We start from the raw sequence: 12,448 nt of genomic DNA on the forward strand, positions 1-12,448 counted from the left end.
AATGTTTAAGCTACTGTTAAGATGTCGTTGCCAGAAGGTTAAAGAATAAATATTTTTGGGGCTTTGTTGACGGTGATTTTTTCCCACACTGTATTCCGGCAACAAATTCTCTTACAAATCTCTCTCAACTTTTGAGAGGAAACTTCAGATCAAAAGCTAAAATATCACTCATAAACTATCCACGTACAAACATTAGATTGTATCATCGAATAATGACAATTAGAAAGGGTAGAATCTTCCAACCGGTAATTTAATAATCAGTCTAAACCAGCCTGCTCCAGTATTTAATCCAGAAACCAAAAATCCAAACCAATTCAATTGGACCATTAAAAAAAAACACCTTGATCAACCGATGCGTTTACAAGAAAAGTGTTTACAAGCCCACCTTAGCGGGCATAGCACTTCACATGCTACAAACTATGAAACGCAAATGTCAGTATTTCTCGTAGATACTAGATTGAAGCAAATCGTATGGCATTTGGCGGCACGAGAAAACCGGTAAGGAGTGCATGCACATGTCGTCAAGCCAAATGGCAAGAATACTTTCTATAGAAGCTACTGGGGTTTCAAGACCAACGTGGTAGCCATGAACCCTGTATTTTGAATCCCCAAGTTTCTGTAAGGTTTCTGTCAAAATATGGCTAAATCCTATTGCCAAAGAGTTCACCAAAAAGAACATATTTAGCTATCAAACAATACAATGGTACATAGAATAGTTGAAGATGAGCCCACCATGGCGACATATACTTAATATAACAGCAGTGGAAACAAATATCTACCTCTGAGAACTGACCAAGTGATGGCTTTTTGATTTACCGTCTCGTTTGTTTAATCCAACAGACAACAAATGGGACAAAACAGCCTGAATAGCAGCAAAACGAGAAATATTAGTTAAGGCTAGAAATGTGATTGCAAATTATGATTTAGTCAATGTCCGGTATGGACTGTATTCTTCAGGAGGGAAAAAAAAAAGCAATTTACAAAAAGGTGCAAGTCATAGATATATGGGGCAGTCATCAATACAATTTGATAGTTTGATATTTCTAAAGCTTACAAAACAAGGAACATTTGTGACAAGTAGGAAGACCACAACTCATTGTATCAACAGTTCAAGCATGGAGAAGGGAACATTTCATGATAATAATCCAAGTATCACAAATCTAAATGCCAAAGCCAGGGAAGAGAAAGGATCATCTCCAAAGGCTATTTATTGCGTTTAAGGAGATAGCAACCTAGTTGATTACTACAAAGAGCAAAAGTTTCTAAAATCAATATGGTAAAACACAACAAGAAGATATACTTACTAGTTTTAGCGTCTAATTCTAGTAGGTTTGCACCTAAATTCTGCTAGAAGGGCTATATGATCAGATGGCCATTCAGGAGAAGGAATGGCAGTGTTCTTGCGTAGGTTTTCCTCATCTAATAACTCCAACAGGGATTCCACTGACAATGAGTCAGCTAAAAACAAAAATGAAACAAAATTAAAAATGAGTTGTAAAAGGGTACCACAAAAGGAGGTCTGAACAATCCAAAGATTCATTTCCTATATCTATTAGACGGGAAAGGAAGAATACCAGTGTAAAATATGTAATCAACAGTGCCAATAAAATCCCTGGTACAATTTGTAAACAAAGGCTCATGTGTTGCGGCATCCATTCTCCTCCTTTGTTGCTCTAATCCAGAGCTTACTCCCACCATTCTTGCAAATGATGAGTATGCACTAACCTTTCAAATATAAACTCACATCTTAATACCAAAATTTAAAAGCTAAACATTCACAAAATACAAACAATATACATATATATGTATATATATACCAATGGTAGCTGATGACCTATCTTGTGCGTAGGATGCACAATTCCCAACGGATCAACAGCCAAGTCTGGATGCAATTGATCAATTTTTCCATTTGCCAGTAAGGCATGAGGAGCACTGCTTATAGAGATTTTTTATGTTTTTTACTATTTTACTTATACAAATGGAAAACTAAGAAAATAGGAAAAGTTGCAAACCTTCCTGGTACAGAGTTAAAATCTCCACAAACCAGCATAGGAATATCTGCGCTAACAGCAATTTTCTCCAAACCTTTTAAGAGGGTATGAACCTGAGGAATAAATCAACACAAACACCATAATACTTAGCATGATTTTTCAATAGCTAAAGAGATGCAACAAAGACCAAACAAAAGTTAGCAGGACAGGACACCTGCCATAGCTTAACATCCTTGTGCTCCTGAAGGGCATTTAGATGAGTGTTTGCCTGAAAGGATGAGAATGATTAAAAAATGTCCAGAAGCTTATGCCACAAGATTACCATAACGTATATATCACATCTGTAAGGTGGCAAGAAATTAACATGTGGAAACAGCAAGGCAAAAACTTAACCAGAAGGCAAAGCAATTGACAAGGAAAAGCAAGTGAACCAATTAAATAGATCACATCTAATATGGAATTAACATGCAGAGAATGTTAGGTAAAACTTCAATCGAAGACAAACTTTTTAACCAATTCAAAAATAAAAGTGAACGAAAACAATAAATCATTTTCGCATGGCACAAAAGATGTCGGAAAATCTACAAATGGTCTAGAAAAATGAATCCCATTAAAATTTAGATAAAGCATATTCATCATTTAAAAATACAATGAATTTTTATTTATGTTACTTTAGAGAGATACAAAGAACAAGAAACTCACAACACAAATTAGTTGTCTTTTTCCAGGATTAACAGTGCCATAGTTACTAAATTTTGCTTCCAGGACCACAATTAAAGCAATGTTGTCCTACAGGCAGAAATAAAGATATATAAGGATGGGATAACAAAAAAACCCAAACAAAAAATGGATAAAGAATCAACTGGAAACCTTAATAAGACGGCTTAAAGCGACTTTCTTTTGACTAGATTGAATTGCAATTTCTGCCAAAGATTGTGCAGCTTTGTTGAAATCAACCTGGACACAGATTTTTTGCATTAGACCTGATCCACCTGAATACAAGAAACATAGTGCAAAGGTGGAGCTACCTCATATTTTTTGACATGTGAAAACCTGTCCCTGCGGAAAAATGTAGCACAACCATCAACAGTATTTGGATTGCCGCTATAAACCTGAATCAAAGGTTTTGTTAAAAGGTACAGAAGCAAGAACATGGAAATTTTTTTTGAAGTAATCCAATGTCAAAGCAAACCTCCGAAGTTTTTTTCTTGTAAAGTGATTGATATCCGTATTTATCAAGTTCTGGGGCAAAGAATTCCTCAAAATGGTCATTTTGGACCTACAGATAGCTTATATCATGATCTACATCCCAAACTAAATAAAGAGATCATTAAAAAATCAAGCAAACAACATATATTTGATAGAAGAATATAGTGTAGGTATTTTAGAAACAAGACTGATGCACTACATGCACCAAGACATTGATAAATCCAAATGAGCATGAAAGCAACAGATGCCCTAATATAGTTCATAGCAATAGCATTACAAGAACCTTATGGGTGAAAGAGGGTGAGAACAAAATTTTAACTAAATGCTAACATGTAAAGGGCAAAGTCATTCATACTGGATACTGAACAGTTCAGTAATATCAATCACAACAAAAACAATAGCAGATGAAAGCAGAATATGATAAAATCATCAAGTTTTGCAAATATTCACATTTCTCTCTACAACAACAAAAAAAGCAAATTTAAAATATGCACCTCTTGGAGACAAATGATATCAGCATGGTAACCAACAATTTCACGTAACAAATTTTGCCTCCGGTAAGGCCATGAAAGGGCCCAAGTTGGACAGTAGCTATATGGCTCACTTGTGGCATACACATCAGAAAGAATGTTGTACGAGAGCACAGAAAATGTCCCAGAAGATGCCCGACCGTCTACATCTAATTGCCCCAAGAGATCTCCATTCACTTGAATCATTCGACGTGGAGTAGGTGCAGGGGCTGGAATTACTCGTGATGTCAAAACTGTATTAACATTTCCAATACTTGCTCTTGTCTCTGCATCAATCACCACACATTCAAACTTGAGAACATGATTAATGTCTTCATCTGTGGGTGTGTATGTCCTAGAAACACCAACTTCAGACCAGGATTCCCCATTTTTGTCAGCAACAGTTATAGGATATATAGATACTGGAGCAGAACTTGATGGAGCACCAGATAAACCCAGAGTAAAAGTACCAAATCCACGTCCATGCACCTCTTCCTCCTCAGCTTCATTTTCAGTTTGTGCCTTTTTAGCCCGTTCATGCAATGAACGATGATGCTGCCAAGCACTAGAGAAGCATTTAGGACTACAATGAAAACTCTTAGCAACAGGCACTTTCTCCTTGAGGCAAACCAAGCACTGTAGAGTTGCAGGCTCAGTCGGATGTACACTGCATATGGGAACTTTCTGATCACCTAGATTTCTGTACCTGCAACAAGAATTGGTTACATAAGGGAAGGAAGTCATTTGCACGAGATGAGATTATAGGCACAATATATCACTAAAAATGCAAACTTCATCTAGAACGAAAATTAAGCTTCTATGTTCGTAATACAATGGCATTCTGAGGCTTGGGAATGCCTTGCAATTAGGAAAAAAATTGAGCGTACAGGGAATAATTTATACAGGTGGATAAATTGGAAGCATGAATAAACCGATATATTTTATATATTGCGCATATAGAAGATATTGACTCAACACACAAAAGTTGTGTAACTTTTGTGGCCCTTGGACAAAGAAATATGATTAATCAACCATTGATCATTTGTTCATGGGCTAAAATTTTAGCACATATATAAAGTTGCAGTATTACAGATATGAGGAAAATACAAGGATTTATCTATCTTGAGAGGGTCCCAAGTTAACAAACAAATGTTGCAGGAATGAAGTTCACATCCTAACACTACAAGGCTACTGAGAAATAAAGGATGCCAGCAAACATCCTAACACTACAAGGCTACTGAGAAATAAAGGATGCCAGCAAATATAGAGAAAACGTACACTGTGCAAGTACTATTTAGCTTTCCATATGTTTTTTTCAACAGAACCAAAATAGATCCAAGAATCGAGACCAAAACATTGTGATGTTCCCCCGTGAAATTGTCTTGATAAAAAATGCAAAGTGCGAGTAATCAAATTCTCTATATATCAGATTGGTACAGAAACAATACTGTTATGTTAAAATTCAAATAAAATGAATTATTAAAATTAATTGGACTATGTAATTCTATTAACACAAAATAGAAAAAAAAAAGGTTATAAGACACATTTAAAGGATATTGTTGGTCGTGATTTTTTAAAGAAATATTCGTCAATTCTACGCTTCAGGAATGAGCTTTATGTAGGAAAACAAGAATGGGGGATGCCCTTCGTCAGCTCAGAAACAGGGAGCTAGTGCACTTCAAAAAGAGGGATGCAGTATGACAATATGATTGTCAAAACCATGGACAAAAAATGTAAATGATAAAGAAATGAAGATTGTATTTTAAACTTTGCGTATGTAACAGAAAGAACCTGTCACACCACGTTTTGTTTTCTAAATACAAAAGGAAATCCATTACAAACAGGAAGAACCTGTTCATACCACATGTTCTGTTTTCTAAATACAAAAGGAAATTAATTAGTGGCATTTTGGAAGCACAAAAAAGCACCTCCTCAAAGATTCATAGATTAGAAGGTTTCAAAAATTCACAGCAAAATCATATAGGAAACAGCATTTGGCATCACACCACAAAGGAAAAAAAAACTCACCAAAGTTATTAGAGTCAAGTGGTTCTTTCCTATATAACTAAAGGCAATAAGCAAAAAAGACGGAGCTAGTGGAATTTGAAGTATCTTTAATACCAATGTGCAAGATTTTCATTGCAGTAATTTCTCAGCTTAACTAATTTTGTACTAGCCCTAGGTATCCAACAAGGAAATACTTTATCTTATGAGAAACGTGATGATAAAATAAAATAAAATCTGATACATAATATTGTTAACAATAATCATAAGTGTGCCGTAGCAACTAGTAACTAAGGAACCCAGATGTCACGATTCACATGAAAAGATAGGACCAAAATAATTTTTTTAACTGAGATCAAACCAAGGGAAGGTGGGTAATTTGAAAGAAGCAAACAAAATGACCACTCACCACCTATATCTCATGCAGCAACCATTGAACGGGATAGACTCGGGTACTTCATCACTCGAGATGGAACCATCCGGCCGCCGCAAGAGGACATAGGGTGTGATCTCGCATCCTACGACGGGGATTTCGGACGGAAGATGAACCCGGAGAACGGTCAGCATACTTCCGCAGCGTCCAATTCCTCCCTCCCAATACAAACCCCCAATCTCAAAACTTCGTCAGAGACCTTCAAACACGATCTCACGGACTCAATGCTGATTCCAGACAGGCGGCGGCAGATGCGGCGCGGATCCGCCATCATCTGACCCTAGCTTCCGCCAGGGTTGACCACCTGAAATCCACGAACTATCGATCAGTACGCTGCTCAAGTGCGCGAAACACTACAAAAATAGAGCCACGCTTGGATGAATCACGAAACAAATCAATTCGTCGAGAGAAGGCATACCTACGGATCAATGATCGATCAGTCTTCGGTTGAAATTTCTTGAGCTAAGGAAGTGCAACGATTGAAATCGAGGCGACGGAGAGGAGTTGGGATTAGGGTTCGGGAAGAGAAGGGGAAGACGAGGCAGTCCGCGGCGCTACGGGCTCGAGGAGCATTTGAGTAATTTAACGAATTACTAATTTCCGAGACTTAAAGAGCATCCCAAACATCAACCCGTCCATCGACCAGCCATTTCGTCTGCTGAACAGGTGGGGTCGTCCTAGATCTCCTGTGATAATTGGTCGCCAACGGGTCGAGTTTCTGTACTTGCATCAGATACGTTATTCGGTGAAAATAATACTGGGAAAGTCTTGTTCAGTTAGAATAAGTGATTGGTGAAGATAATTTCACTATATTTTTTTCAATATTTTTAAGGATAAATTTATCTGCAGTTTCTATTGGTAAATATAATTTTATAAATATTTCTTATTGAAAAAAAATTTTATTTTCACTATCTAGTCTAATATACTTATCTAATTGCCCATGATATTTTAAGTATAAAAAATCTAAAAATGAATATAAATCCTCTTAAATTCAGTACATTAAACTATAATCTAATATATTTTCTATCAAATTAGATGTAAAATATACTAGATTTTTTTTAAATGATACTCAATTGGATGGAAAATATACTATATTTTATTTAAATGATACTGAATTGGATGAAAAATATATTAGATTTTTTTCAAATGGTACTGAATTTAGGAGAATTATATTAAATAGGAAAAACCTCGTACTCAATTTAATAGAAAATATAGTTTAAAATGCTAAATTTAATAGAAATTATACTCATTTTTAGACTATTTATACCTAAAAAAATATGAAGGACAATTTTAATAGAAAATAAACTCGAATATACTAGATTTTCTTTAAATGATACTCAATTGAATAGAAAATATACTATATATTTTTTTTAAAATGATACTTAATTGGATAGAAAATATACTAGAATTTTTTTTTCATTGTGAAAATATACTCGATTCTAATGTAAAATGCTAAATTTAAAAGGAATTATATTCATTTTTTGACCTTTTGTACCTAAAAAATTTGAGGATAATTAGGTCATAATATTTGCATGAGGGAATTGAAGCAAATAAAATTTTGCATGGAGAGAGTGGAAACAAAGTTTTTTATGAGTGAGGATTACATGCAAAATTCAAATTATGATTGAAGATTTTTTTCTACTTTACCGTTTTTTTAATTATTTTTTTAAAACAACTATCCTTCATTTTAAGGAAATCTTACTAACGCAACTTTAAGAAAAATCTTGGACGCAATTAGTTCGTGGTTAAACTTTAATTATGAATCTGACCTAACATTAATTATTGGGCAAAGTTCTTTCAATCATGCGAGAAAGAAAGAAAGCAGCAGCAGCAGCAGTAGAATTGCCAGAGGTGGTGGGACGATTTAAAATTGAAAGCGAAAGGAGAATAATAATTAAATTTGTTGAGTGCAATTTTATTTAATCTAATATTTGTTTCAGCTTTTAGGAGGCGCATTTGACAGTTAAACCGTCGCGACACAGTCGAGATTCTTTTAAAATTTACACGATCTGCTGGCCCATCGGATCGTGCTCTGTCCACATCAATCTCCAATTCAACTATACAAAATGAAATCAATTTAAACATATTTATGTGCAGCATTATTATGTATAAAGAAAATTAGCATCAGGCTTTTTCTCACAATCAATCCGCATCACAAATTGTTGATTATTTCACAATGAAAAGGTAGTCTCTGCTACCCTGCAACTAACCTGTATAGACTCCAGACCGATGAAGAAAACAAGCTAAGCCTTCTACTTATTTGAATATTTTGCCAGTATGTACAGTGTTTATTAGAGCTGCCATCGCGTCTCAAATGGAGGTCTGTGACTCTGATCTGTTCTGTACATGGAAAAGGGGGGAAGAAAGAAAAAGGAGAGCAAAAAAAACTTCACCTTTCTATGCCTTTTTCATCAACAGATGACAGATAGATCGATTAGGAAGCAGCGCTTCCGCTCTTCAACCGCAGCCGAGGCGAGTGCGATTCGACGAGAATCGACCAGAGAATGTGCACGTCCTCGCATTGGCATGACTGCACGTCCTCGTACAAGACGTAGAGCCCCCTCTCTGACAAGAAAAGCCCATGTTAATTGCGCGCCGAGGGAAGAAACCGTAACTGCACGCACCGAGAATAGTACTCTTTCTGTGCGCAGAGTGGAGGCGAAGCCAGAGCTTCTTGAGGGGAGAGAAGAGCGTGCGAAGCCAGCGAGCCATCGGATCTAGCTAAGGAGTCGAAGGGAGGAGCTTCCTGCGCTATTTCATTGTCTGTGAGACGATGAATTGAGGCTGGAGAGGTGAGAAATAGGCGTTGGTTTGCCTTTGGCAGGGAGTATGTCTCTTTCAGCATTCCTCACGCTCTCTCTTCAAGTGTTTTGAATGACATTTTGGCTCGGTGCAGAGTCACCGTCCACCTCCCTCTCTCTCTCTCTCTCTCTCTCTCTCTCTCTCACGCTTCAAGGAAAGGTCCTAGTCTTTTGGTTGCTTGGGTTGGTTGCTTGGTTGGTCAGTCCGTCATTTTGGGTCATTTAATAAATTGGACCGGGCAGGCTGAGCCAACCGGATAAATCGGAATGCTTAGACCGATGGGCCAATTTAATTAGGAGGATAAATTTATAATTTTATCTTAATATTTAATTATTATTATTGAATTCATTAACACAAATTACTAGCAATCTCGTCCTAATCATTACCAAATGGCCACCTCCATGAGCCCCTGCTCGGTGGCGCATCCCCTGAACATCCCCACCGTATTGAACCCGAAGGCCACCTCGCCGTCGCCGGACACGGCGATGAGTCCCGCCTTGCCTTCGTCCAGCCTCTCTTTGATCGCCCAGTCCACCGCCTCCTGCAGCCGCATCCCCTTGTACTCCATCACCGCCGCCACGTCACGCGCCAAGGTGCTGCGGATGATCGCCTCCCCCTCCCCCGTGCACGACACCGCGCACGCCCCGCACGCGTACGTCCCTGCTCCGATCAACGGCGAGTCGCCGATCCGCCCGCACATCTTGTTCATCAGACCCCCGGTGGATGTCGCCGACGCGCAGTGCCCGTTCGCGTCGACCACCGCGCATCCCACGGTCTCCGGCGCATAGATGCTGATGGGGAGCCCATTCATCTGCATGGCGCCGGCGCCGGCGCTGCAAGTCTCCGGAATCGGCACTCTGTAATCGTACTGCGATCCGCGCCGATCGAGAACAACCACTCCGTTAATAAATCTCCATAGAAATCCTAAACAATGAATCATGAAAATCAATACGAACCAGGATGCTGTTGGCCTCCTTTGCAAGCTTCAGCATGCTCACGTTCTCGTCTGTGACAAAATAGCTATTGTCCACCACTTCGACGCCCTGCGATGAGAAAGAGATTTGGGCCCGAATTAGGACCACTCGAAGGCGACAATAAATATAGGACCGTACGTTATGCCTGGCTACAAAACCCCGTTACGAAAGAGACAAAGCACAACAGTTGGATCGCACGGCAGTGAGTCATACACGTTGCCGATGCTCTGCTCTCAAGTTTTGACACCTCTGCAAATTGCAAGCTTTCCGGTGCAACGATCGAGAAAAAAAAAACAAAAAAACCACTTTTGCAAGTAAATTTCAGGTGAATTTTATAGTCTTAATTATCCACGGTGTGATTGTAATATTATGGACGACAAATTGGGTGTAGGGTTCGACTCAAAATTACTGAATGAAACAGGGGAGGAGGAGGAGAGAGAGGAGAACCTGTTGACGCGCGAACTCCTCTGCGCCGTCGAAGGCGAGATAGGAGTGGGGCGAGCGGTCCATGACGAGGCGAGCGAGCGAGACGGGGTTCTTGACGGTCGTGAGGCCAGAGACGGCGCCGCACCGGCGGCCGCGGCCGTCCATGATGCTGGCTTCCATCTCGACCGTCCCGTCCCGCGTCAACGCCGACCCGCGGCCGGAGTTGAACACCGGGTCCGTCTCCAGATCCCGCACCACCATCTCCACCACGTCGACGGCGGCGCGGCCGGCGCGGAGCGCCGACGCGCCCAGGGCCAGGCAGCGGGAAAGCACCCGTCGCGCCGCCTCCTGGCGCTCGGCGGGGAGCGAGGGGTCGACGCCCGCTCCACCGTGCACGGCGATTGCCCAGCCCACCATTTTCCCTTCGCTTCTCTTCGCCGCCGCCGCTGCCGTGGTAAATGGATCGGCTCGTGAATCGTGATTGTTCGAAAGTACCCTGGCGGTTGCGTTGTATTTATAGAGCGCGGACGCGAAGGGAGAGAAGAGATGAGTTGAGGGGAGGGCGGGTGAAGTCCGGGGGAAGCGCGCCCCAAAGTTGCGGGAAAGGTCACACGTAACAGAAGCCCTTGCGGAACGCGAGGGGAGGCCATCTGCTGACTCATTTCCCGCGCGTATCCAACCAAATCTTGTCCAGATTCTACAGCCGACATTGTCGTGGCCTGCCGCCGATTCGATATCCCCCCTGCACGAGGTGGGCGATTCCTGTGACTTCGTCTCTAAACGTGTTACAACTTAATTTACAAATTCATTAACACAATAAAAAACCATAAATTACCATATGGATTTAAATAGATTCGAAATTATAAAAATTTCGCTTTTTTATTAAAAAAACGGAAGGCCATCTGTTTTTTCCTTTTTAATTGATTCTACTAAAAGATAATTAGGAAAAGAAAATAAATACTTATAAATGAAAGCTAAGCACTGAGTTGTAATTTTTTTAATTCTTTCCAATGAAGAAAGATTTAACATTATTAAATTTTCTATTTATTTAGAAGGAAGTGAAAAATGATTAGAAATAATTAATTTGATTGGATTTTTTTTCATTTTGTTTCCATCCGAATCCGATGAAAAAAATAAAGAGAGATGAAATAAAAGTAAAGTAGATTGCATTATAATACTTTATAACATTAGTAAAAACTATATATAATTTTAATATCACGACGCAAACTATGATAACGTTTTACTAAAAATAAGGAAGGGCCCCTTTATTTCTGTTTCCTTTATTTTTTATTGAAACATAATTTTGAGGAATTGGATGATCATGCATATCCTCGTCAAATCTATATCTATTATTGCTGAATTTAAGGATTAATATGAATTCCATGCAGATTAGGCTAAGCACGCCATGCACGCATACACACGTCACGTTAATCTGCCACGTAGTATTACGTTTCGTCCTTGCTCGCTAATCAATGTTGAATTGAACGATCGACGTGGCCGATGTGGCAACAAAGGCTTCGTCCAATTCCCTATCTCCTTCCACTTACAATAAACCTTGCATCATTCAGGTTAAAAATAATTCTTTATTTTTTTTATTAATGGCTCATGATTTATTTTTCCATTCATATTTCTTGATTTCATTGTGATTAAATAGTTATAATTATGATTAATTACTACATTTATATTGGTCTATTAATATTTATGTAATTTTATTTAACCTAGGTATTCATGTATATAAGAATGAATAAATTTAAAGCAAATGAAAAACTTATCCTCTTTTATAATAAAAATTGATTACACTACATACAATAGGAGGATGAATAAATTGAATTAAGAGATAATTGAATATGCATAATGATAAAAGGGTCTTTAATTGTCATGGCATCCATAATACCAAGCAACTTGGGGTGAAAGTGAATAATATTATTTTTTTACTTTAAAATTTGTAAATGTATAATTTAAAAAAACAAAAAGAACTTATTGACTTTTGTGAAGTCAACAAGCATACTTTTTTTAAGAAAAACTAAGCCATTTTATTGGACTTGGAAAGGATGGATGATCATGTTAGAATATACATCTTTATGAATATGTAAATTAAGT

The 12,448-nt window shown here is 38.6% G+C and overlaps 2 protein-coding genes across 6 annotated transcripts; both read right to left on the reverse strand.

The window, feature by feature from the left end:
* Window positions 1–318: 318 nt before the first annotated feature.
* LOC122026305 (carbon catabolite repressor protein 4 homolog 1-like) lies at window positions 319–6,725 on the reverse strand. Of its 5 annotated transcripts, none has more exons than XR_006124101.1 (14): window positions 6,565–6,725; window positions 6,123–6,450; window positions 3,695–4,415; window positions 3,184–3,270; window positions 3,020–3,103; window positions 2,862–2,948; window positions 2,694–2,780; window positions 2,206–2,259; window positions 2,013–2,104; window positions 1,818–1,932; window positions 1,575–1,725; window positions 1,305–1,458; window positions 780–862; window positions 319–593 (listed from the first exon to the last, which is right to left on the reverse strand). XR_006124101.1 is itself a non-coding variant. In XM_042584973.1 (13 exons), the coding sequence occupies exons 2-12, from the start codon at window positions 6,278–6,280 to the stop codon at window positions 1,310–1,312; spliced, it is 1,785 nt and encodes a 594-aa protein (XP_042440907.1). In that variant the 5' UTR covers window positions 6,281–6,450; window positions 6,565–6,725; the 3' UTR covers window positions 319–862; window positions 1,305–1,309. The 5 variants fall into 5 exon arrangements, 3 of the variants coding, with proteins under 3 accessions (XP_042440907.1, XP_042440910.1, XP_042440908.1); XR_006124100.1 differs by having other exon boundaries at window positions 319–648; XM_042584973.1 differs by having other exon boundaries at window positions 319–862.
* A 2,535-nt stretch (window positions 6,726–9,260) lies between these two features.
* On the reverse strand, window positions 9,261–10,855 carry LOC122027969 (probable isoaspartyl peptidase/L-asparaginase 2). Its single transcript, XM_042586981.1, has 3 exons — window positions 10,370–10,855; window positions 9,905–9,991; window positions 9,261–9,816 (listed from the first exon to the last, which is right to left on the reverse strand). The coding sequence occupies exons 1-3, from the start codon at window positions 10,763–10,765 to the stop codon at window positions 9,331–9,333; spliced, it is 969 nt and encodes a 322-aa protein (XP_042442915.1). The 5' UTR covers window positions 10,766–10,855; the 3' UTR covers window positions 9,261–9,330.
* Between the last annotated feature and the right edge of the window lie 1,593 nt (window positions 10,856–12,448).

This window comes from Zingiber officinale, chromosome 10A (assembly GCF_018446385.1).
Source record: "Zingiber officinale cultivar Zhangliang chromosome 10A, Zo_v1.1, whole genome shotgun sequence".
NCBI classification, from domain to species: Eukaryota; Viridiplantae; Streptophyta; class Magnoliopsida; order Zingiberales; family Zingiberaceae; genus Zingiber; species Zingiber officinale.